Source organism: Cololabis saira, chromosome 9 (assembly GCF_033807715.1).
Source record: "Cololabis saira isolate AMF1-May2022 chromosome 9, fColSai1.1, whole genome shotgun sequence".
Classification (NCBI taxonomy): Eukaryota; Metazoa; Chordata; class Actinopteri; order Beloniformes; family Belonidae; genus Cololabis; species Cololabis saira.
The window spans coordinates 21669592-21696932 of NC_084595.1; the positions used below are offsets into that span (position 1 = coordinate 21669592).

General features: G+C 42.4%; 1 protein-coding gene across 2 annotated transcripts in view; it reads right to left on the bottom strand.

Annotated features, from left to right (window-relative positions):
* Positions 1-12385: 12385 nt before the first annotated feature.
* lmx1bb (LIM homeobox transcription factor 1, beta b) overlaps positions 12386-27341 on the bottom strand; it is a 47115-nt gene continuing 32159 nt past the window's right edge. For both annotated transcript variants that reach the window (XM_061729911.1, XM_061729910.1), the window contains exons 4-9: positions 19522-19754; positions 17571-17746; positions 17018-17095; positions 16565-16631; positions 14647-14808; positions 12386-13563 (exon numbers count right to left, since the gene is read on the bottom strand). In XM_061729911.1, the coding sequence (XP_061585895.1) occupies positions 13406-13563; positions 14647-14808; positions 16565-16631; positions 17018-17095; positions 17571-17746; positions 19522-19754 (874 nt within the window). In that variant the 3' untranslated portion in view covers positions 12386-13405. The remainder of the gene's footprint in view (positions 13564-14646; positions 14809-16564; positions 16632-17017; positions 17096-17570; positions 17747-19521; positions 19755-27341) is intronic.

Sequence of the window (27341 nt, forward strand, 5' to 3'; positions counted from 1 at the left end):
CAGAAAGAAATGCAAAAGTAAATTTATTACTGGAGCTGGAAAGATTTGTGTGGGTTTACTGAGAAACACCCAACAAATTTTGGAAACCTCACTGTGATCGACAGTTAAAACCCGTAGGAAAATCAAAACAGATGTGGAAGTCTGGAATTAAGCTCGTCAGAAACCGTGACAGAACAGAAGTCATCCAGACAGTTAATTCTCACAATGAATAACTGTCATTTCAACAGAGTGATTAAAACTAAAGCTTTGCCCAATTTGTCAAATTCTGAAATTCATACTCTCCTTAAATCATCACTGCTTGTTTAACTCTGGAGCATCGCCTGTTGTTATTATTTTTTTCTTCCTTTTAAACGAGTGACATTGATCCGGCCCATGTTAGCTGTCAGCACCTTTCATCATAGGCCTTACCGTGTAAATCTTCATTCTCGATCGCATTCCAGACATACAATACAATCTTTGTTTTTACGTGAACAATTAAAGTTAGAATTTGAGCGGGAAACTGCAGCAAAGCAAACTTTATCTTTTCATAATGAGAACTATATGCTTCACCAATCCAGTCACTACACTCACAGCTACTAGCTTAATTTGAAATTGATCCCATCTCCCCTGTTTGAAGGTTGATGCATCGCTCACAATGAGGACCTTTCGTCACAGCGGCACATTAGCTTCCCTGCACTTCTCCAGACAAGGATTTCACTGGTAATGGCCCTGTAATGGCCTGCAGGTCCTTGGGCATCAGCTGTAGGGACCATATTATTGGACAGTCACCTCTTGACTGACAGTTTGTGTAAATCTGTTGAATTTGCCATGAGGCAGGGGAAACCATCCACTCAATCAGCTAAATTGAAAACAAGTCCACCAAGAACGACACTGATGAGAGAAAAAGCAAATATCTTACAGCATGATGAGCTTATGGTAGTATTTTTTTTAGTGCAGTATGAAAAGTAGAATTTTATCATCACAGAATCAGCCGGCACCTACGTGAGGTTGTTTCTACGCATCTACCGCCTATAACTTTATTGTTTTAGACAGAATTCCTCCTGCTGAGATCATTTAGCTTTCAGATCATTTTAGATTGAGGTGATGTTCGAATTTCAGCTCTCAGACGCCATAAATTAATCCAGTCTGATCACTGTGATGCCATTTGCTGGAGTATCTTTGTTGTAAACACTAAAGATGGCTGGCACCTGTCTCTGCATATGCAGCACAACATTGGCACCCAAGTGTGCTTTGCATATTTATGTTTTAATCGTATTTCAACCCGCATGGTCTATTAATGTTGATCTGTTCCAATTGCTGGAGTGACTCAAATGCGCCATGTTTCCCATCAGCGTGTAGAAGGATGGCTCGCTAGCCTGAAATATGGGAGCTATGAATAAAAAGTAGTGCTTTGCATTGTTTGTTTGTTGTTGTTTTTCCCAGAATGAACTGTAACTATGTTACAATGCAGCAGTGGAAGCACACGGAGTCAAACTAGCATGCGGGGAACAGAAGCTGATGCATTGGCTTAGGAGCATAATCTTTGAGGATTAATGACTTTTTACCTCCCAGAGTGACTATCAAGTGGTTTTTATCTTCTGCATCATGCCACACAGACTGAAAACTTGGACCAAGTGGATGGAATTCAATGTTCCCAAGGCAAGTTGACAAGAAATGTCAAGAAGAGACATGCACTTTCAAAGGCGAAGCCACAGGCAAGGGTTTGTGGTTAGGTTTCTGTGAGGTGGCAGCTTTCTGTCAGGGCTTGCTGCCTCCACCTGCCTCTGGTACTAAAGCACCTGAAGACAGTGCTTCTTCGTGTAAGTCAGCAGACTCAGATCAACAACTTAAAGGAACATTCCAGAGTTAAAGCAACTCTAAGTTTATTATTAGATAGCAAACAGTGTAAACTTTTGTAAGGAACACTGTGTCTCTGTGCAGTTAGACCCCCAAAGCACTTGTTGGTCAGGGAGTTTCAGATGGGAGCTATTGTGTTGTTCTTCATATTCCTCAAAAGATAGGCAGAAAAAGCAGAAGCTACAACATGTGAATGTGGTTTTGCTAAGCTTCGTGTAACTCAGTCCCATTTAGTTATACTGTAATACCTGAACAAAGGGAGACACTTTATCTCCCAACAATGTCTAAAATATGGAGCAAAGAAAACAAGAAAATGTCATATATCTCCTTTGGCAGAACCCTCATCAGTGTGTTAGCATTATGAGCGGTTCTCACACACTTCCTTAAATTAAAAACCACAAATTGAAAGCCAACTTCAGTTTAGTTTGTTGTATGTTGGGCCATCTATAGCTCAGGAATTCGGGAATTCATTTGTCAATAAGAGAATCAGAAGCTCCTTCCTGGCCTCGGTTTCCGTTTTTCAAAGCGTCCTTGGAGCAGGCACTGAACTCAACATGGCCTCCGACACATTTATAGATGGGTGATTGCGTGAATTTGAGTGAAGGGGGCATGTTTAGACCTGGTAGAAAAGTAAACCTTTGTATTTTGCCAAATAAAAGAATCCATTTCCATTTCAACTTTTATATACTTCCCACTTCCACAGAGTTTAACTGGGACAACAATCACGCTCAACTTTGAGCTCAGCTGGAGGTTAAACTTAAAATGTTTAAAGGGGACCTATTATGGCATCTAATACCTATTTTAAACAGGCCTTGAAGCTTTAAACATGCTTTTGATTGTTTTTGCTAAATAAATGAGAAATTCAGCCTCTGAGCCATGTCTGCAGCTTCCCAGTCTCTAACCTCATTATCTATGCAGGATTCTGAGTGGGAGGGGCTATGATAATGAGGCTCTGTGCTGATTGGCTGTCTAAATGACGCGATACCCCGCTACAAAAAAATGGCGGAAGCTCCGGCCGGTGGAGTTAGTTGTGAGCGTGGTTTCACGCATCGGAGGCCAACCGATGTAAATCGTATTTTCGTTACGTAACGACGGGAGCAGAATCTGAACGGCTCGTAGAAGCCACATCAGACTGGATGGATCATCCGGGCGGCTGTACAGACACTGCAGAATTTGGTTGCTTTCCTCCTTCTCTGAGTTGGCAGGCTGAGGAGAGACCACTGTATATATGTTAAAGCAGGGGTTCTTAACCTTTCTGACCTTGGGGCCCAATTTTTTCAGTACAGAGTGGCCCGGGGCCCATTAAATATAAACACTCTATAGCAGGGGTATTCAACTAAAACTTTAAGAGGTCCATTTAGAGAAAATTTACTCAAGCGAAGGTCCAGAACATCATAATATATATATATATATATATATATATATATATATATATATATATATATATATATATATATATATATATATATATATATATATATATGTGTGTGTGTATATATTCAAGTAGCCTCATAGTTGTATCAACATCTGCATCTGACTGTTATATTAAAAAAAGTACATATTTGCCAATTAACATGTTTAACTTGAATTAAACATATTTTTTTCTCTTAAAAATAAAGTAGATTTTATTTTATTTTTCAAATGCTATCTTATTTTATTTCTCTACCAGCAGTTTGAATTTCCCCTTTTCTTTGTTAATTGTCTCAACACATTTTTATACTAAATTAATATAAACACATCTTAACAATTTAACAGTTTTGCAGTTTTTCTTTCTTCCTCTCTTATAATCTTATGCCCTCACTTTCTGTTGTTCAGTGAGAGAACTGAGCTCTAACTTCTCCTGTCAGGACTTTAAATCTGGGCTGGATGGTGTCAGGTTCTCATATGCATGTGGAGGTGCTCATTGATGAGCCTGAAACGATATTTAGTTTTAATTATGTTCACTGTGGAGAAAGCTGCTTCACAGCTGTATCTGGACCCAAACATGGGCAGGATGTTTTAAGATGGTCAGTTTATTTTTCTGTGACTTCAGTTCAGACTTGAGTGGATATGTTTGATGAAAAACTTTGTGTTTTGTTTCAGTGGCGTTTCACTTTCGCACTTTGAACGCCACAGTCTCTGAACGTATGAGACACTGGTTTTGTCCCAGTGGGAAGACTGAATAGGATGAATTTGTCCATTCCGGGTTGCATATTTAAAAATACAGCGAGGACAAAACTTAGTTTGATTTTACTTTAAGTTATTTACATTAATAAGTTGTCAGGACTCAGTGTGTCGGGTTTCATCCGAGCCTAATCAGCTGCGACGGGCACAGCCCGCACCGCAGCTCTCTGGTCGCGCTGCAGCAGTTACTTTCCGATGCTTTTTCGAAAGCCCGAACAGTCCAGTCCAGCAGACACGACAGCCCACGCATCTACATCTACCATCCTTCAGCAGCATCCTTCAACGACGGAGCCCACCGCCCGAGCGGCAGCCTCAGCCGACCTCCCCGGCCGCGGGGACACGTCGGGATAAATGAGCACGCCCTGCTCGCTCGCTCTGGGCGCAGACCCAATTAATCGATCCCTAATCCTGGCGGATCTAAACCTACTCTGTGCAAAATGAAGGATTTTCTCTGTAAAGACACACCATTTCTCTTACTATTACACGTACAGTTAGCTGAGTGTCTTCTCCTCATTTGGTCGGGAGTTGCTATGCAGTCCCACGGCCCTCGCGGCCCAAACGTACAAAACTGAATTTTTTTTGGCGGCCCACTAGATGGCGCTCGCGGCCCAAGTGTGGGCCGCGGCCCTATGGTTAAGAATCACTGTGTTAAAGCAAGAAAAAACATGTTTTTCATAATAGGTCCCCTTTAAGTAGCATTGTCTTAAAGCACCTCTCAGTTATCCACGTGCTAACCGAGCATGCAACCGTTTTCCTGCTGGAAGGACTCAAGCCAAACGCACATCTATGCCCAAAATAGGGCCGAAACTTAAAACTGACTTTGGGCTATGTTTAAGATTCATTTATCACACAGGGGCATGCCTTGGTCCTACAATGTACCATCCCCTGACCACAAACATTTTAACTTCAGTAGGGATGTTTAAAAAAACCCTTCGAGCCTGGCTCGTAGGTTCTACATGTTCCTGGTCTTCATGCCACGTTAAAACTGATTGTAGTCTTTTATTTACCATGTAGACATAGCCTAGCTTTTTTAGCTCTCTCATGTATCCATCAGACATCCCTGTGCTCTCATAAAGAGAACCGCATGCTGTGTAAAAGGTTTGGTAAAACCAAATATTTTCTGACGGAGTTTTACTTATTTTATTTCGAGGTCCTGCTCGGTGGCTGGAGCCCAACGCTGAAGGACTGATCGGGTCTCGTTTGTCAGCAAAGGAAGTCAACAGAGTGCTTTCACCGAGGTGGGCACGGCGAGTCTGATGACATGCATGACGGTGGGAGTGAGGAACATGTGAACTCAGATACTGCTGTGCTGTTTTGGGAGTCAGCCAGCCAGCGCCCCAGAGGAAGCACGAGCACGAGGACTGCAGAATTCCGGGAGCTTGTTCCGATGCACCACCGTGAAGGTCTCGCACCAAGCAAGAGTTCGGGGAAACCTGAGCCTGGTGCAGAGCCACACATGCTGATATGCACAGCAGAGAGAAGCACACCGGCTGGGGAGAGGGCATGGCTGAGAACAGATATTACTCTTTGGAAAGGAAAAAAAAGGCATCATAATACATGGCTGTGTTCTACTCTGTGGCTCCAGTTAGTTGACTGACTGCAGTGTAATCAATATTTACTCATAACAGCCACGCTGAGAGGTCACAACCTTTATTGCTCATTGCTGGTTATGATCCTGAGTTGGCGCTCACAGATCCTGATCTATTGAGAAGTAAAAAAAAAAAAAAAAGAGAAATTAATAAGCTCAATTAACAACTTATTAACAACTGAGTCATCCAGCTCACACCTCACACGGCATGCAGCTTCACATTCAGTCAGGAAAAACCTGTCTTCTTTTTTTTCTTATTAAAGTTTGTTCTTGTGTGGTCAAACAATCTGTATGTTTTCTTCTTGTGGCAAAGCCTTAAAGGTCACACTGTCTTTATTACACTCAACATTTCATCTTTAAATCCATCTTCATTAAACACCAAAGGGAGGACAATGGCCTTCCATGAACTCCCAACACTTAACCTCACCAGGCACGACAATATTGTAAAAGTGCAAATCTCTCTCCAAAATGGCCCCACAGTTAATAATTAAGCCTTGACATTTGGGGGAGACACCAAAAAATCCATATGGTGAGATTTACTAACCTTTTGAAACGCTAGCGAGGGACGGCTGTTAATCCTCTGTTTATTTGGGCCGTTTTGCTCCTTATAATAAAACTGTCAAAAACACACCAAAGGCCGAGCGGCACACAAAGGATGATTGCCTGCCGGTAGCTGCGCGAGAGCTGGAGGCTAATCAATGCTCGGCACATCAAAACTCAATTAGAGAACCCCCCCCCCCCCCACACACACACACACACACACACACGCACTCACACACACACACAGATTTGACAGAAAGACAGGAGAAACAAGTAATATTCACATGTAACACTGGATTATTATTGTCATGATGACCTGATAATCATGTTGGTTTTTGCTGCACTGATAAAGGTCACATCAGGGCAGAGTAGCACTGACCTCTGTCTTCTGAAAATAACTATCGCGTAAAATAGGGTCACGGAGAAAATGAAAAACAGCGGTCATTAGACAAGCTTGTTTACAAGCACAGTTTTAAGAATTATACCTAGAGATTACTAATAACTGGATCTAACTGGCATAAACTAGCAGAAGGAGTGCAACGTAACAGACTTCTTTTATATCGTCCGTGGTGAATGATAGAGGTCAAGCTGTATTTCAGATCAAAACATCTGCCCTAAATCATAGATGTCCATATAAAATCTCTCATAGGAGCAGTTAAGGGTATATACAAAATAAGGTATACAGGACAGGATGTGGAGTTCCTACCAATGTGGTTTAGTACTCACTGGCTGTTGACTTTCAGATTTACTGTCCACGCTCAGCTCCGAACGTACACTGCAGGCGATTTATCGGACTCACAGATGACTTCTGTCAAAACAAATACATACATTTACAAATATCGCTCGGCTGAGGCTTTCCTCCGCTATCCAGAGGAAATATTTGTGAGGGCAGTGAACAGCAACTCTGATCGAAGTCATGAGTGGGTCAGGAGAGACGGCCTCCCCTCGTCTTCAAGAGAAAGACATTACAGTGAAATCAAACTTTGGCAAGCACTGGAAAACAAAAGTTCTTCTTATCATTATTAATATTATTGACTTGTCTTGTAAATCCTCAGTGCCCACCCTCTTCTGACTTTTCATATCTCCTCCAGCCGTTATGATTGCTGCCTTTCACTGCTTCAGATTTAATTCACTTTTCCTGTTTGACAAAAGTTAAAATATCAGGTTTGCCTTGTTACTATTGGTGTTCTCTGTTTGCAAAGATATCTATTCAAGGAATGAGTGTAAACACGGAGGTATCAGTTAGTTATATAAGTCAGCTTTGCATGATATGACAGGGAAAAACACAAATAACTAATCACCTTTCCCAAGTAAAATGTGTGTGATCTATCTTGCAACTGGTCTCTTATTATTAAAAGGAAATGTCAACATCACATGTGTACGGGAGAGAAAAACCATCACTGTTGCACAGCCAATAATAACTATTAATCCAATTTGTGGGCCTACGTATCATCAGGATTTTTCTTCATAAAATTTAAGAACATTTATTAGCCTGCGTTGCACTTTGGTCCAGTTGCTAATTAACTATTGTAAACATGCGAGAAAGTTTAATTGAGATGGTGGGCATGACGTAGCCTCTGATCTACGATATAAAGGCCAGAGGGGAGAGTGCAGTGTTTGCAAAAAACACTTTTCTTTCTTCAATTTCTATTTCTTGAATAGAAATCGAGGGGAACAAGTTGATCGTTTTACTCTCATCATGTTGCTTAGATCAAATCTAAGCTTTATGCTTTATAAAGTACAGTTAGACTGAAACATACAAGCGAAAACATGGTCACAAGTAGTTTCCATGGTTGTTTGTAAGATTCATTGCTTGCTAATAAACTTCTTTTTTTTTTTTTCCAAAGGAGGACGATGGTGACAGCCAAGGGCTTTTAAAAGGAAAATTCACAAACTAACACTTGATGTTATGATGGGTTTGATTTGTTTTTTACATATATAATTGTTGATGGGTGTGCAGTATCCTTTAGATCAAAGACATTGTTTAGCATGCCAACAACACAAGTAGATGTCAGCCTCACATCGCAGTTGTGTCAGCTCAAAGCTTTACTGCTGCTTGTCTCACTTATAAAAAGTGGGTGAACTCTTGTTAAAAGTAACAGAACAAAGAACATTTATTATGCTGCATATGACAACTATATTCAACATTTGCAGTATTTGAACTATCACTAGCCTTACACAATTAACCTGTTGTAAATCATGGGATGTTTCTTACCCCTTGTAGTTAATATGGTTTTTAACAAACAATTTGTTCACTATACAGTATGATGATCCATTTGTGATCAAAACAAACTAAATTATAGGAAAAAATAAAAAATAAAACAAGTGCCCTAATTCAAGCTGCCCGCAGCTGAAATCTTAAATACATGAATAAAAGAGGTTTCTAAATCCAAAACTGACGAGTTTGTGGGCTTCCATTTGAATGCCTTTGGTTTGTCTTGTTGGCTGTTGCTAGTTTAGTTTTTCGCAGCCCAGACATCAAGCATTGTTATACTCTTCACTTCACTGAACTGAGGTTTACCAAAATACACATCCTTTTGCAATGATCAATAGATGACAGCAGCAATTCAGAATGTGTTGGCAGCGCGTATCTTAAGACAAAACATCAAGTTAGATCATTTTGTGTAGAATCAAAATGCTTTCTGGATCCAGTTGGGTTCCTACCCATCTGGCCATTAGAAAGAACATTATGAATGTGAATGAGTGAGTGTGACAATAGGAATATTTATGTTTTTATTTTAAATGCATTGCCATATGATAAAATATCATAACCAGGACATTGTTCAGTTACCAGCTAAAGAGGCAAGTTTTTCCTCGGTGCCTGAGGTTGGAGAGAGTGCAGGACTTTGGATTCCAACATCAAGGGAGAGGCTCCTGGAGGTTAGGAGTGCTGGCTTGTGTTAGACCTTAAGGTCATCATTCCTTCGGCTAATGCCCCTGGCATCACCTTCCTCCTTCACTTCAAAAACCCAGGCTACATTCCTCGACCGTGTACCAATAAGCACTAATAATGCAGAAAAATGAAAACCAAAACAGATGGACTCCAATAGTGGTGGGGATTACTGAGCCCTATCCAGGGCTCTATCTACACCCCTGGGCACTGAAAAGTGAATCCCACACCATCTTTTTCTCAGCATAGGAACAAAGGTAGGAGGTGGAAAAACAGTTGCAGCAATATGTTTACATGTTTCTGAAATGTCCATGAAAAGGTTCAAACGGTCATCTTTTCCAGTACACGAGACTACTGTATGTGATTCAGTGTGGATCACTACTGAATTCTCTTTGAGTTGTGCCTTTCTTGCATATATTTCTTTAATATCACTTATAAAATCTTCTCCATTAGCTGTATCTGTGCTTATTTTTTGGTTTGCGAGTGCAATAGCGTCCTACATCTGAATGATTGTCACAAAAGACACTTTCTGCTTCTATTAGATCTGCAGGATGCAAACACTGCTTTCTGCAGCGCACTGCTGGGAGAGCAGGGCTGGATGTTTGGTTCTAGCCCCTCACTGCAGCCCAAATTGTGGCGTAGCCTCTGATTTGATTATACACAAGCCCTCCGGGCTCAAAGAGTATGTGTCAGACATTGGTTAAAAGTCTCCCCGAACAATTAACCACACGCCATGGAAAATGCCCAGTGAAAACACCCAAACGCTCCCCCTCCGTTTCCACTGGAGACTGGTTGTGAACTCCAGCGAACCCTGTGAAATCATGAGAAGAAATCTAGACTGTACTGAAGCCACAAGTGTCTGAGTGTCTTTGGCCTGGCAAAGCATTTGGGTTTGGTTACTTAAAAAAATGTAATATGGGTCGGTTGTAAAAGCATGTGTTGGGTAATGACAACTGCAAACGCCAATTACGAGGACAATAAATCCAAAGCAACTGTCTTTTTTTTTTTTTAAATAGTAGAGTTGCATTGTTTGAGCAAACCTCTCGCCTGAATGAGTGTGATGAAATGAGTGTGAGATGTGCAGCCATGTTGTTCACTCTTCGGCTACTGTCTTCAGTTCCCGCTGTGCTTTTATGGGCCAGAGGGTCAGAGGCTTGCTTTAAATTATCCTGAATAACAAACTGAGCTCCATATGTTTTTCATGGGCTGGGCGAGAGTAAGCTAAAAGTTAGGAGTGTAAATGAGTCACAAACTTCCAATTGTGTCTCAGGTGGAAAATTTCAGGATTTTGGTTATCTAACGAAAATATTGTTGATAGACTCATTTCCTATGTGGTGCCAGAACGGCAGAAGAGTAAATGTGTGAACAGTGTACTGAAGGGTGACTCTTAACTCGCCGTGAATTTGTGCGTCGCCAGCTCAGGTTTCGAGGTGACTGTTTTCATATCGAGGCCACGCTTCCCCAACCTCTTTAGCTGATTCACGCCCAACAAAAATGTGGCAGTATAGTTGACACTCATTCATCTCCTGACTGGCAACAGCGAGCTGGAGAAAGTCAGAGGTGAGGAAAATACAAGAAGTGGATGGAGATATAGACATATATTTATATCTATATATACAGAATGAAAGGGAAATTGTTGATAAAATGCATGGCGAGCTTTACTTCTGTTTACCCAAGTCTGCTGCCTGTGATTCTCTGTACCTGAATGCAGCGTGCCAAGATCTTGGGCTGATAGATACGCTTTGTGAAACTGACGGAGTTGCAAAGTAAGTATATAAATAAATAAATAAATAAATTGGTTTCCAAAGATAAGTATCAGGAACAAACTGAAGCTCTAAACCAAATATGTAGCTTGATTGTAGGTCTTGATACAAGGTTAAGCTAACAAGTGTTGACTACATATTTACTATACAGACTTCAGAGTGCCGTTAATGTTCAGTTTGTGAATAAATGATTGCAGCAGACCACCACGCTGAACTAATAACATCAATTTTATGCTCTGCTGCAGCTTTGTTGAACAGAGCGACCATGTACTTGTTTTCATTTGGATTAATCTGCTAAACTCAAGCACAGGAGTGGGCAGTTTAGAATAGCAATACAAATTAAAAATGTGTTATCAAAATCACCATGTAGGAGAATTTCTGGGTTTTTGAGGGTTTAGTTTCACGTTTCCTGCACAATGTCAGCGGGAGGACCTTCAGTCCTCCTTTCTATCGAGACACCTCTCCGTAAACTCACCTGGCCGGCATTGAAAAGGGTGAATTTCAGCCAATTGTACCATCTATTCCCCGCAAACATAATGTGTGCGTAGCAGCCTCATCCATGTTTACTGTAAATGGGAGTCTTTGTCACGTCTGTTTACTCAGTCTTTGGCACTTTAATCCTTATATATAGCAGGAACCTGATGCAAAGCTGTCCATTGTCCTCATAGCGCTTGTGTCACACACAAAGGGCGCACATGCACGCAGGCTGCTTTTCTTGTCCATCTGACAGTTTTTTTGTTTTGTTTTTTCATCTGTCTAGCAGCACCATATACCTGTTATCAAGGTGTTCGTCTAGCAGTTATCTTGACTTTTATCATCTCTACAAGACTTTCTCATACGCTCCTTCAGCTCAGGAATCACAGCCAAGGTTGTTAAACCCTTTCATGGGTATAATATTAGCAATATATTGAGTCACAGTAATGCAAGACACCTCAAATGTTTGGCAGTGCGGTCACGTGACTACTCAGACAGTGCGTGGAAGCTTGCCTGGCCGCAGTGAAAAGCTGTCAGAGAGATGAAGCTCCCAGATGGTACTTCCAAGCAACCGCCTGACAAGCCCCGAGGTTATAGGCGTGGATTGCTCTGCAGTCGTTCAACTGCACTGGAATGTCACCTGAACTTCACCGACCTCGCACTCACTGCACATATATAAGCTTCTGTCTCAGTGTCCTCGTTCCCTCTGCAGACACGTCAGACACTGGAGCAGAAACGTACTTTATTACGGAGTCCGACTGCTGAAGTAAAACCATAGATCGGTGAATAAAGACAGCTGAAGCTGTAAATGCATTGGACTCTGTAAAATATCAGTGTTCTAACATACTTGCAAAGATAATCCTGTCATTCTGATGTTTGGTGAGTATTTCAGTCAAACCCACTGTTTGATTTTAGGCAGAATTAAATACAAGCTTCATTAAAAGTCTAGACGTCATCTGCATTTTTATAATTCATCCTCATGGAACTATGAATGTTTGTACCAAATATAATGACAAATATACGAGCCACTATGAAAGCAAAAATAAAAATAAAATAGAATAGAATTCAAACATATCTGGGAGATCATACAAAACTGGAAACTATTACCACGTTTACAGTCACTGGTGGGTATTTATTTAATGTTATCAGGAGAAAGACATTGTTTATTTATCAAACCAGTCAACTTTGGTCAATTAGCAACTTTTAACATTTTGAGAATGCACAATGGACAGAGACAACAAAAGGTTTATGGTGTGTACGAAATAAATAGCAACTTTGCTCATTTACAGCTTGGCTGAGAGGGAAAAAAAACAAACAAAAGGGTTAATCTTCATATTAAAATAAGATATACAGATGAGTTGTCATACTCGTGAACTCACTAATTGCGCAACAACAACAAAAAAAAAAGGATCTTTTTAAATAAAGCTTTTCACTTTTATAATGTACCTTCAAGAGCCTGTTATAGTTAAATAAATAGAATGCTTTCCATTTTTAACATGCACATCCAATTTGCCTGGGGAAAGTATTTACACTTCACTGATCCGACTTGCCCACCCAATGCTCCGCTTTTTCCTTCGCTAAACAACTCGTTCTCATTACGACCTCTCATACATACACAAATGTACAGTCACTCTTGCAGACATGCTGCGACCTATTTACTATTAACACAATACCTAAACCTATGGCAATTGATCAAAATGCTAACGGTGAACATGAAAGTCCATGTAGTGTGAAGAGAAAACAGTCCAAACACCACATTCTTAACCGGGGGTGGAGGTTGGAGGGGGCTTACAAAACGTTTTAGTTTACAATTGATCATGCACTGTATAAAGTCACTGTGTTATTTGGTTTGAGAGTGTGTAATTGGTGGCTTCAATATCTACTTATTTTCTATAAGTGAACCAAAAAAATATCCCTTGTGACAATTAGGCAATCCTACCAAATAATCTCTAACAATATTTAGGTCTCCCCCTCCCCCCGATTCTTCACTTTCCTACGACAAGTGGTTTACGATCTTTGAGTAAGCATCCGCGCGTAACCAGGGGCGTCGGCGCGGGCCGTGTCCGTTGCAGTGTGGAAGCCCCCTGGTCGTCGCGCTGTAGGTGGAGATGGGCAGTTTATTCTGTGCTGATGCGTGTCTCTCTGCTGTTTTCACGAAGCAAAGTAAGAGTTCTGCATGGAGTAGAGGCGGTCGATGGGGTTCCCTATGCGGGCCTGCAAGGAGTTGACTTCCGATGACGCCATGAAGCAGTCGCTGAGGCTGGTTAGAGACGTGTCGCTGTCTATATCATGGAATGCAGAGTCGTTACCTGCGGAGAGAGAACAAGGAGAAAGCTGTCAGGATCTGAGGGGGGGAGGCAAAAAAAAAACACTCTCAAAGCCCTCTGACTGAAATACTCTTGTAACTGAGATTTATAATAGGGTTGGGAAATTGTGATTACTAATAGTCAATTTGGGAAACTGCTCTTGCGTGTCATCACAATTGTGAGAACAGTTTTGTTAGATATCATCAAAGCTCACTTTTTGCTGCCCTCCCTGGAACAATCGCAGTCTTTGAGGAAGCATGTAAACAGGGGGCATCCTCCTAAAAGATCTGGTTAATAGCAACTGTTTACGCCTTTCATAAAACCTCAACGTGTTATTTCTCTGGGGGGAATAGTTAACTTTATTACACTCTGGATCTTAATGATAGTGTTGCAGAAAATGGGGACAGTGTTTTGAGAGATATCTTTTAATGCCTTGCCAATATTGTTCTGTTCCCCAAACCAAAGGAGAGTGATGAGACGGGGGATTTGGTTTCTTACTACTGAGAAGAACTAAATGGAAGCAAATTATAAGGAAGTTATGAACTTCAGGAAATGGTCCCTTTGGGACCTGTTAAGGACATCACTCAGAAATGTGTTATTCCAGTTACATCCTGTGCACTAACACTTGATTGACTGATTTTTCTCCCCCCTCCCCTTCCTTGTTTGCGTTTTAATTCCTTCTTGTATCAAACAAAAATCAGAGACTTTTGTTTTTTCCCATTGTGGTTTCATTAGATCACACAGTCCTCAATCCCTCTTTGGTGCGCCGTTTATCTCGAACCGTCCACACATACCACATGTTTTCACCAACATTCGGAAAACATCATCAGTAACAGGGCCGTCTTAGAAGTGGAGGCGAGGAGTTAAAACCATATTAAACGGATTTGAGAACACACTTCAAAACCCGAGAGCTCACAAGAACACTTGTGTTATCTCGTGTGGGAGGGGAAGCTGCTCGTTCGTCTCTGAGAGAGAGCTTAAATCATGGAGCTGCGGCCGGAGCACATGTCCCACACCGAGGAGCAACGAGGTTGATCAAGGGACAGGCATGTGTGTGTTTGAGTGTCTTGGTCCGTGGATGCTCACCATATGGGTTCATATGGTCCCCAGGCATCTGTGGGGGGGTGAGCCCCTGCTGGAACGGGTCTGTGCTGTAGCCGTTCTGATCCATGGCGACCAGCTGCTGCTGCGGCGGAGCCAGGGGTGTGAAGGAGTTCATCATCCCCTCCATTCGATTAGACATCACCTCTGCAAGGATGGGAGAGAACATGGAAAGACTGTCACACGAATGTCTGGTGAGGGGGAAAAGCCACAAGGAGCATTATGAGCGAGGACAAGTCCCTGCCTACTAGGAATGGGCGATATTTTACCGTTCACGATATACCGTCCAAAAAATTGCTCACGATAAGAATTTGTCATTTCGCGGTAAAAACGATAAATTCCCTTTGATAAAGTTTTTGTGTAAAAATGATTTATGGTTCTGCGTTAAATCCACAACGTACGGGAAGGAAGGAAGGAAGGAAGGAAGGAAGGAAGGAAGGAAGGAAGGAAGGAAGGAAGGAAGGAAGGAAGGAAGGAAGGAAGGAAGGAAGGAAGGAAGGAAGGAAGGAAGGAAGGAAGGAAGGAAGGAAGGAAGGAAGGAAGGAAGGAAGGAAGGAGGGAGGGAGGGAAGGAAGGAAGGAAGGAAGGGAGAAAAGAAGGGAGAAAAGAAGAAAGGAGAGCAGGAGGAGAGAAGGAAGGAAGGGAAAAAAGAAGGAAGGAAGGAAGGAAGGAAGGAAGGAAGAAAAGGGGAGAAGGGAGAAAACAAGGAAAGGAGGAAGGAAGGGAGAAAAGAGGAAGAAAAGAAGGAAGGAGCGAGCAGGAGGAAGGAAGGAAGGAAGGAAGGAAGGAAGGAAGGAAGGAAGGAAGGAAGGAAGGAAGGAAGGAAGGAAGGAAGGAAGGAAGGAAGGAAGGAAGGAAGGAAGGAAGGAAGGAAGAAAAGAAGGAAGGAGCGAGCAGGAGGAAGGGAGAAAAGAAGAAAGGAGAGCAGGAGGAGAGAAGGAAGGAAGGGAAAAAAGAAGGAAGGAAGGAAGAAAAGGGGAGAAGGGAGAAAACAAGGAAAGGAGGAAGGAAGGGAGAAAAGAGGAAGGGAAGAGGGAAGGAGAGAGCAGGAGGAAAGAAGGTAGGAAGGAAGGAAGGAAATGAGCCTGAAAGAAAGAAAGAAAGAAAGAAAGAAAGAAAGAAAGAAAGAAAGAAAGAAAGAAAGAAAGAAAGAAAGAAAGAAAGAAAGAAAGAAAGAAAGAAAGAAAGAAAGAAAGAAAGAAAGAAAGAAAGAAGGATAAATTCCTGTTGATGACGTTTTTGTGTAACAAACATGGCGGATCTGAGAGCGAGATAGATTTATAGTTGAAAAGGTGGAGTTGAATTGGTATTTTTTTATCGTTATCGGGATAAATGCCGGAAATTATCGTGATACATTTTTTAGTCCATACCGCCCATCCCTACTGCCTACGTGGGTCAGGATCGCTTGCCTGCCTCTCTGTTAGTATTTCCATGGAAACACCCAGTAGTTCTCTTGGTGACATCCCACAAGTCCCTTTGCAAACATATCTCTTGGTGAACTGACTGACTGGTGGTTGTGGGGGGGGGTAACCCATCCCCCGATGCCCCCCTTTGAGGTGGTTTTACAAGAATGATCTGTGTCATTCATTGTGTTTGGTTCCCAAACAGAATGTCGCACTTCTGAAGAGCCCTTGTTTACCCACTGAGATATCTGTAATCTGCTGTCCACTGTAATTATTGAACACACATTTGATTACAGTGCCGGAGGAGGAGAGCACATATTTTCTGAATCAGTGGTCACAGAATTACCCTCCAACAGTTTTGTAGAAGCCTGATTACACTATCACGAGAAAACATATGTATTGATACACAGTACATCACTATAGAGGGCAACTCAGCGACTATTTTCCCCAAATCCCACCTGCATATGTTGCCTGGGATCTGTGCGTGTGCAGTGCCGTACCTTGGCCGAGCCGTTGAGAGTTCTGTTGTTCTTGCTGTTGCTGCTGCCTTCTTGCCAACTTCTTCATCTGAAACGAAGGAGTCAGAGTTGTGAGGAGCCCCCAAAACTAACACGCTGCCTTTAATTTAAAAAGGATGCTCCTCGTTGTTCACCCTTGAATGAACTGAAGCAAGTCTGTATCAGAGTGCACTTCATTGTCAACTATCAAAGGTCTCTGCGAGATAATCATCAGAAAAAAGGAGGGCGTAGACATTTATGCGAGGGTGAGTTGGATCTCCAACTCCTCGCTCTGCTCTTTGTATTTGTGGAAGGAATGCAGCGATAAGTTTAACACACATAGTTGTGGTGATTTATTGGCTGGACTTTAAAATGGTGCAAAGCTGCATTTTTTTTGTGTTTTTTTTTTTTTTTTGAGGACACAAAATGTAGTCCATCCTGCGTTAGTTCTCTCACCTTAGCTCTCTGGTTCTGGAACCACACCTGGACCACCCGAACACTGAGTCCCGTCTCCGCAGCCAGCGTCTCCCTCACCTAAAGACACAGAGGCAAAATGTTTTCAGAATCACATCAGGCAACAGGACGACTGAATACACCCTGAAACACTTTACCCCCTTAACATTTCTGCCACATTTTCCAACAGGCACACTGTTTTTTTGATTTGCTTTGAATCTGAGCAGTGGTCTCTTTTGGACCTCTTGGTTATTGCTTCTTCAAAGCCTTGGACCGAGCGCAGCGCCCCGGCTACCCGGCTACAGCGGCTGCTCTCCTATCTCAGTGTGACATTTGATGCAGACGGGCCGCGTTACAGCGGCCTGCCTCGGCTAACGCAGACCAGAATGCTGCTTGCCACTTCAAAGCTCGGCTTGGTGATGGGGGGGGATTTTTTTAATTTGAGAATTTTATTCGTCAAACTACCGTTAGCTTCGTGGGCCGCGTCTTAATCTGAGAATACAAATCGAAAGAAGCCCTCACTTTGTCATTGCTGATGAGTTAAACGTCGCCTTACCTTTCTGCAGGGCTTTGAGGACACTTCAAAGGAGGCCTTGAAGGCCCGTCTCTGCTGAGTGGTCAGAATGGTGCGTGGTCTTTTGGGCCTCCTTGGATCCTTCCCATCATCCCCTTTCCCCTGGCTTCCGATGCCTTTCTCTGGTTTGATGTCCAACTCCTCATCATCACTTTTCTCTGCAGAAATAACCATTTTTTTTGGTGTCATCAGAAGGAGCTTGAACTGACTACGGCCTTTTAGCCGCTGATAAATAGATTTTCATCCATTTCTATTCTTGCAGATTCATGTGGCACAAATGCTTAATCAAATGAGCCACATGTGTTTTTGATACTTCAATATCAATTTACTACAAAAAGAGAAGGCCACATGTACAACTGCACTTGCAGAAGTCTGTCAAGAGCACAGTGAAATATGTCCATTCGTCAGTGAACTGGACGTAGTGTCACAAGTTATTTATTGCTTTCAGCTTTGCCTGATTTACACTAAATCAATCTCTTACAAGATACTACATCCAGCATGACATACAAAAATTCAACAGAGGCTCATGGGGGAAATGCATCCCCCTTCAGCTGATAAAGCAAATGTAAGCCCTGCTCGGATTTAACTCCTCAAAATAATGACAAACTCTGTACTGATATCTTTATTATCTATAAAAAGACATTATAGCTACTCCTTTTTTTCTACCTCTATTGTAAAATATCCCAAGTCTTGCATTTATCTTTCCAGAAATTTGCAGCTGACACAAATTCAAGCCTGAATATTTAATAATCTCCAAGATCAATAGATTTTTCTATTGAGGAGGATGCAAACAGAATGAAGGTTTTTCAGGCGATATACATACATATACACATACATCATTAATGTCGAGGAAATGAATTATATGTACTTTCACTTTGATTTTTAGTTAAAATTTTTGGAAATATGTGTGGTTTAAATCTCCAGTGAGGTTAAATATTTCTAGGTTGAATTACAAATAAATAACAATTATCATTGCATGTTAAGATAAAAACAAGTGCTTCCAAATCTGAAACAGCCGTGCTGCTAACAAAGCCTAATGACTGTGGGCTCTGGTGAGTGAAAGGAGAAGCTCACACATGAGGGCCCGCTGTCTCCTCATCTGGTTCTGATATGCGTCTACATTTCTCCACCGAAAATCCACGTTTCGGCTTCCACCGGCCGAGGTTAACCTCTGCTCATGTCGACAATTTCCCCGTGCTGAAGCTTTGGAGATGTGCGCAAAAAATACGTGCCTGAGCGATGTGCTCGGATGCGAGCAAACGAGGGGGATGCGGAGCAAATATTCCCACAGGTTGACAAAAGTTGACACAGGCACAGATGTATTTGACAAATTCCCCGCTTTTGTGCGTGTTTAAATGTGAGCCAGATGGTAGTGAACAGTGGGGCTTGGCGAAATGCCTCGGTGTGTGGAGTCTATAGGCGAGGAGCACGAGAGCTGATAAGAGCGGAGGAGCAGGCTTTCTACAGCAAGGCCCCAAATCCCTCTGTCACTCACCATGATACAGTGATTTAATTCTTTCCAGCTCCAGATCCTGCCCACGCATGGAGAGCCATTAATATAGGGTGGCTTGGCTTTGTCCTGTTTCCACTTCCTACTGTATTATAAACCTATCCTTGCTACGTATCAGCCATAGACTGGTTGCAGATGGAGCCACGTTAGAAGTTTCTACTCTTTGTAGCTCATGCAACATCTCAGGCCTCTCAGCAAACGATCTGGCCACAAGAAAAGGGTTTGATGTTGTGATATATTTAAGGATAATAATAATTTAATAATGAAGCCCGGAAGATTCAGTTCAGATTCCTCATGGAGGGTGTCTATGTTGCCTACCGCTGTGATGGAACAGAGTATACAGAATACAACACCTCAGTGCCATGTGATGATCGCACCACAGTGCTGTTCTCACTCCTGCGTGAGAGGCTGCGGAGGGCTCACCTGAGTCTGAGTCATCTGGGCTGACAGAGCTGAGTAAGTCTTTCTCCCTCTCGTAGTCAACCTTGCAAAGCAGCTGACCCTCCTTCAGGACAAACTCGTCGCCCTTCCTGAGCTGGCGGTCACACACGCAGCAGCAAAAGCAGTTGAGGTGGTAGACGCACTCCAAGGCGCGCATCACAAACTCCGTGGGGGCGATCTTCTCCATGCAGCCGCTGCACTTGGTTGCAAACAACCTACAGGGCGAGAAAAAAAAAAAAAAAAAAAAAGAAGAGAGAAGTGTGAGTAAAATTCTGCTGTGAAAAGCACAGAGAGCATTCATCCGTTCGTATTGTAAGAACTGCTACGCCTAGGCGCACATTTCTATGATCAGCATTTACTCCTATTTTCTTTCAACTGACTACGGCCACAGTTGAGTAAAGCTTCAGCCGCCCATCAAGGGCTTTTTGAAGTCAGCTCGTTGACCCTGTGGGCAGTCGGAGAGGTACCTCCTTTGGCAACAAGTCATCTGTTAAAATTTTAGGGTGGGTCCAGCTCTACATCACTCCAAAGTGCGCTTAGTCATGTGCACAAAACCCCCTTTCCCAAACGAAAGAAGAAAAAAAAACAGAAAGAGACTGGATCGTGTTCTAGTGCACTGATCACCAGACGCTGTGATCCCAATCAAGCATTTGTCATCAATGTACACATTTCTTTAATATCCACAATACTTTATATGCATCAGATACCATATCGAAGCCCATGATTCATCGCTGGCTACTGGTCATATCTCATTGCCGTGTCTAATACCATGCCTCTACAGTGCAGCGCTACCTCTATCACCATTTCCTTGACAACACCTCCATCTTCTTTTATATCCTTTCAGCAAAGATGTTTGCATTGTTTTATTGGTGACTGAGAAGCATTTAATTCATCCTCTGTTGTTCAGAAGAAACCACATTAAATGGAGCAAGAAGGCAGGGAGTGCGGTTGATCTTGTCCGGCCGTAAAGCTGGATTTATTAGCGGCCTCTTTGTTTGCTCCGGTCTGGAAGACAGCTGGCAACCGCCTATCTATTTGTGGTTGAACATCTATTTCATTGTGCAAGGCAGGGAGGCAGCGAGAGGAGCAATTGACATCATCTGCTGGTTCGGGCAGGGATGAACGATAGTGATGAATATAATGTGTAAATATGAGAGCAGGGGAACCAGAGCATGGTTTTGTTATGGTAATGCTGTTATAGGTACTGATTGAGTACTAATATTGTGTGTGTGTTCACACTCACGGGTGCGTGTGTGAGCAGCTGCATGCGTGCTGAAAACAAGTGTGCTCTTCTTGGTTGCTTATGCAGCTTACTAAAATAATTGCTCATCAGATCAGAATCAGGAGAGCTGCAGTTTATATCATCTTAATTACATCACAACAATTAATCGTCTGTTTTACTACTTTCTAGATCTCCACCTTGAATAATGAATATCGCAACCTGTATCTGTCAGCAGAAGATGGTGAGAGCATCTATTTTCCTTTTTTTTTCCCTCCATCATGCAGCAGGAAAACAACAGAGATGTCAGAGCTGGCACTCCGAGGGTTCATAAAATCCTTTAATCTTTCATTTATTACAATAAGTTAAGAAGATTATTATTGAACTATGGAAAAACCTCAAGGATAATCCCTCAAAACAGAAATGTTGGCATCTTTCTCAAACAAGCAGTGCTCTTGTTGCAGTGACCCGCCAACCTGGATCTGTCTTCTAAACAAACCAACAAGTTTGGTCACTAAAAAAAAATAAAAGGCCGGAGCAATTAGGTTTCAAAGTAAGAAGACGAGAGAAAAGGCATGAGAAGATCCTCACATCGATTCATTCCTGCATGTAAAAAACTGAATATTCAATGACTTGTCTGTGTTTTTTTGGGGGGGATTACCATGTTACATGCTGGGATCAGGAAACAGAGGTGATGAATCTGTCAAGACAAGTTCCCAGCTCTAACCCTAATGTTTAGCTAATGATTGCCGGCTTAGGCTCAGACAGAGTAAAAAGTTGAGGAAATGACTTGTTAGCATGGTTTTGATGCGTCCGAGACTCTGCATTCACCTACGACCGCTCTCTCAAATCTTCTCATCTAGATGAAAACATTCTCATTCAGCCCTCTTTCCTTTCTTCTTTCTCCTTGCCGGGTCTAATCTTGTAAGCCATTATTTTTCTATTTCCCCTCTCTGTCACTTTGCATTATTTTTGCTGCTGTAATTCCTATTCGTCCCTTCTGGAATCTTCCTGTCCTGCTTTGTCCTCGGGTCTAATCCGGACTTTCTGCCTGTTTTCAGTCCCCAGTCCCCATTCTCAGTGGGGTTCAGATGGAATAGCCACGCATGACGCCCCTTCTATGGCAACCACACCTCCACAGGAAGGCAACGCCGACTTTTCGGATGGGCAGAGAAGGCCTTTGAGAAGCTGGCAGCAGAAGTAAATCCTTCTCTAAGGAACAAGGAGAATTAGCAGGGAGCAGTGGACTAGGGATTTAACCCTACCCCTCTCCTTTGAAAGGCACAGTCAGTCCCACTCCTGCGGCTAGCCACAATCAAACAGAGGAGGAGTGGGAGGTGGCGGCGGGGAGAGGAGAACACAAACTCCCTGAATGACACAAGCAGTGGATTGTGGAGGAGCCTAATCCCACTTTAATACCTTTCCAAGTTCAGCTGCGAAAGAATGCTCTTTAAAACAACACCACTGTGTGAGCAGTGAAGGTTGACTGGGGGGGAGGCACGCCATTCAACCTTCCCAACATTACCTGATTAGTGCTTTGAGGACTAGGCTGCTGGGCCAGCGTACCAACGGGAGACAGACAGAAGATGTAAATGATGATTTCATATATAGAAACACATGAGCTGTGGCGGGTGATGCCGTTAGCGGTAGAAAAGACTCCACTTCTGTCTCTTAAGCTCCGTAGGGACATCAGAAAGAGCTGTTGTGTGACTGAAATCAGTCTTAAAAGTAGATTTGGGTGATCATTTACCAATTTCTCCTTTCACTTGATCCCTGTGACACTCGTCGCCACCTTAAATCCACTCTCGGGACATTCAGCTGCTTTGGTAACATGACACTTGGTGTTACATCGGCGACACCACAAAGAGGACCACCAGCATGACGACCCACATCCCGACTCTTGCTTTTCCTCCTCCCACACCTGATTGTGCAGATCAAGCGATGAGACCCGCCTGTGTGGATCAATGGCTGCATCTCAAACAGAGAAAGCTGTCAATATTTACCTAGGCCTCCCCGAATCGGGACTCATAAATGAAAAAAAAAGAGGCTGTCTCAGCACATACCACTCTCCCAGAGGAATCATTACGTCCTCCTTTTTTTAATCCTGCCACCACATACCTGTAATCCCCTGTCTGCACTTTTCTTTCCTTCTTCTTCTTTTTTACATCAACTCTAGTTGTCTCTCCCTCTCTGTGACAGATTATCACACTGCCGAGGCTTGTAATAGCAAATGCACTAAAGAGCAGACGTGAAAAAAAGAAACATTAAAAAGAAAATGAAAGCCAACAGAGTGTTGTTGTATCTAATGAACACTTTGGATGTACAAAGTGCAGCTGAGGGACAAAGGCTCTTCTTTTTCCTCAACTTTTCCAGGCACTTTGGAAACCCATGCACTATCCCTTTGGACATATTACAGGCAACTTAAAACTGTGACAACATCTTAAACTCTGACCACAAGTTACCAGTGATTTCTCCTCAGCAGACATCACATTTAAGGCTTCTGCTGCAAAGATAAGCATCAGGAGAACAGGACAGGACAAAAGAAACAAAAAAAGAGAGAGCGCAGGGGGAGGAGGAGGGGGCACTGAGCTGGTTATGGCGCTTGATAATCATGCCACATTTAGCAACACGTGCAGCAATGTCACCTACTCCCCTTTTGCTTTTGAACAACACTCAGAGAAAACACCATAACAATTTTGGGGGGGAGAATGGTCAGGGCTATTATGTCAGCGCATCCCATCAAAGACGGGGAGGATGAGGATTATCCAGGCAGCAGCTGTAAGCCATTACTTTGAAGATGGGCTCTCATTCTTGAGCAGGAAACCTATGCCCGTGCCAATCATGCAGAGGTGAGAGGAGAGGCCTGTGGAGCAGGTCACGGATGTTTTTCAAGAATCACTCTTTTCTCAACAGCTAAGCATCGCTCTTCAGGTTAATGCAGAATTTGCACAATTATCAGCTAAATATATGGGGGGAAAATAAATCCTAATCTTGTTAGTCTACATTAGCACTGAGACATGCCGGAAGGTGAAATCAGTGCAGGATATGAAAGTAGATAACTGTACTGTGGTGTGGCTCAGGTCATTGGCCTGCATGTCATCCTGTCAGAAAACTGGTGGTTTGGTTTTTGGATAAAAAAAAAAATGGAACCCTGCATCGCCCTCACTATTTTCACCGGAATGCATAGAAAAAGCACTGGCTTTTGTAGTAAAATGAGCACATGTGGAATATGTACTGTGTGTATGAGTGTGTGTACAAATGGATGAAGAAGAAGAAACACAATTCATCTATTTATTTATTATTTTTTTTTTTTACTATTTTTGGGAGTTTTTCTCTTGCTGCTGTCGTAACACACACGTCTCACTGTGAGAGAATGAAAATGTATTCTTATTCTTACTATGTAGAATCTAAAATAAGAAATTATACATATGCAGGCTATATTGAGTTTTGTCTTTGTTTTCCACATTTTACTTCTCCAAAACCACATATCCAAGACAAATATTGTGCTTTTTTCTCCTCCACATCTATCTTAGAGGACTGGTTACCTATTAATTCATTACAAAATGAGGAGTTTATAAGAAACAAAGTATTTTTATTAAGTGGGCCAACAGTCTATACAAGTGGAGCTGAGACAGTTAATTATTTAAACAGTTAATTAACAGAAACTATTTTTTTAGTGCACTTGTGATGGTGTTTCAATTCGTCCATCTATCAACAGTGACAGTGTAGATGAAAACTATTCCTAAACTGCAGTTGGAAATGTAACTATCTGTAATGAACTCAACCTCCAAAAAAGTCCTTTTTTACATGAATACAGGGTTATGAAAACCTAATGATGTAGTGATAATGACATCATTTTCTAAAAGAAGGATTTTTCATCGTCTCAAAGAAGGATTTTTATTGGAGACATTGCTTTCTACTTTTAGATGGGTGGAAGTTCTTATACAGCACTTCTTAAATACAAATATGGCAAATTTTCACATAGTTTCAAATTCGTTTTTTGACCTAATACTTCTAACGAATACCTGACATTCTTGAATGTTGTCTGTTTGTTGTATTCCCAGACAACAAACAGTTCTGACACAGCAGGGATCCCGCACTGCTGCTCTGCCTCTACTCAGGTCCTCACGTGACACGCCTCCGTGTGTGAAAATTGCTTTTCAGAAACAGTATCAAGAGCTTTAGTGACAGAGGAAAACATTTGATCCCCAGATGTTTTGCTTCACACAGATGAACGAACCTTTTCAACTTCGCCCCGACGTCACGAAAATTGCTTTGTTATGTTTGGCTCTGTTGTCCTCTTCCAGCAGGAGACGCGGGATGTTGACCACGCTGCACTAAAAGCACCTGAATTGCTTGCAGAGGCTGTGATGTAAAAACTGATTCTAAAAATACTCAATTATACTCATTCCACTTTTATAAAAACAGAAGCTAACTCTAAGCTCATGTGAAGTCCAGGAAAAAAAAAATAGTTGTGATGTTGTTTGTATGAACAATCTCATAGGTTGACCTTGTTTTACTGTCTCAGCATTTTTCTTTGCAACATAGGTTCATGGAGGGTAATGAAGCCAAATAAAAACTGCCATCCTTCTGCTCCCAAGGGCCAGCTCCAGTCAGCTCTAAAAGCTGCTTAATCACCATCCCTTGCTTACTACATTAGCATAATAATGGCCTTTAAATTGAGGCTCTTTGTTTTTTAATTAAACTCCCAGCAGGTAAAAGTAAAACACATTAACGGGAGACACCAGTACACCATTAATGGCCCAAAGGTGCATTCTTCATCACGCAGCTCCGGCCACATAGGCCTCCGCCGGTTCCCTGCATTCACACGTAGCACTAGCTGCATGCGAGCTCACGGGGGACGAATGAGACGAGCTGATTGCACTTGGCATAGCAGTAATAGTGGAGATTTGTTTGATGTGTTTTGAGCGTGCATGTGCACCTGCCCCTGCTCCATAGAGGGGGCACACTTAGTAATAGCTGCTGAACTGAGCCATACCATACTGTATCTGTCAGAAGATGCATGTGAGTGTGCTGGAAACGGTTTCCGGGATCAGCGTTGCAACGTGTTTGTTATTGTGGAAAAAACACAATAAAAATAAATAAATAAATAAAAACAAGCTGTGGTCACTTTATATCTATGGTAGCATGAGCTCCTATGTGCTGGAATGTGCAGCTCCTCGGACAACTCCCCGGCCAGACGGACATCCCAGGCAGATCTGTGCACAATGTTGCACTGCACAGCTGCAAAAAGAAATCCTAACCCTTAAGTGGTTATTTAAGTGATCTCATTCAAGGGTTTGCAAATTACTCAACACCTGAAAAACAGCTTGGAAGGGATTTGGCACTCATGTGCTCCGAATGACTCCAAGAGTCTAATAACATACAAATTGTGAGCTTATCCTTCATCTTTTTTCACAAGTATACGTTAAAGCAAATACTTGTGGCCACACATAATTTCATCAATACTCGGTGTTCATAGAGCGCTCCAGGAGAAGCGCTCTATGAAGGAGAAGCAGGGCACTGGGAAATGTCCTGCAGCATCAGGCGACACACTGCTTCTCCTCCACACATCCCTGCTAATGAGTGGCTGCAGGAAAACAGCATGGAAATAATCCTCCCCAGCCACACAGGTAGAACAAAGCTCATGGAGTGAAAAGGACAGTGCACTGGGCAGCGGCGGAGGCTAAGTACACATCTAAATACAAGTGTAAGCAGGCAAGCACACACGATGCTGTTTGAACAGCTGCTGTTCCTGAGTATGTAAAATGAGTGCTACATCACATTTGGGCTCAGTTTTTAGAGCCGACAACAAACAATATGGTCACTCTCTCTGCAAAGTGGCATCTGCAAAGAAATTATGACTGTAAACATGTTATTCTGTATTTGTCATCTTGGCTCTCTTCCTGTTTACTTTTACCTGTTCTGGAAGTCGGAGTCGTTCCTTTCGGCATTGAATTACGACACTGAATTAAAAAGCGTCTATGGAGTTTTATTGTGCTGCCCTTTGTCACTTTTGAGAGTAAGACGCTTCGTAAAAGGCCATCACTGCGGAGATACGAGACATATCCATGAAAACCCTCTTTGATTTAATTCCCACGGAACCACCTTTAACATAAATGGCACCCATTTCACGAGCGTCTCAGTGACTCTGCTTTTCACAAGTGATCTTGCAACATGTGAAGAGGAGCCACGGTGAGTGATTACGGCTCGTGACAGTGAGTGCAGCAGCTCTCACATGCATCAGAACTACAGCGCGGCCGGCTCCGTCTAAACAAACACACAGAGACGGTTAACTTTCACAGTAGTGAAAACAACTATCATATGTAGTGCAATTAAAGACCAGATTCAATCATTAACTACCAGATGATTTATCCACCTCTTATACTTTCCTTATTGTTCGAAAATAAATGGACTCGCATTTCAGATTCAGAGCTGGAATGGTTAAAAAACAACATTTGGATTGGAGGGCTTTATAATTACTATTGACCCAGAGGTTCTGGGTCTAAGAAATAAAATAAACAGTAATATGAGGTGTTCTAAGGCACAAGTCTGCAAATATGCAAAGACAGGGTCTGGTGGA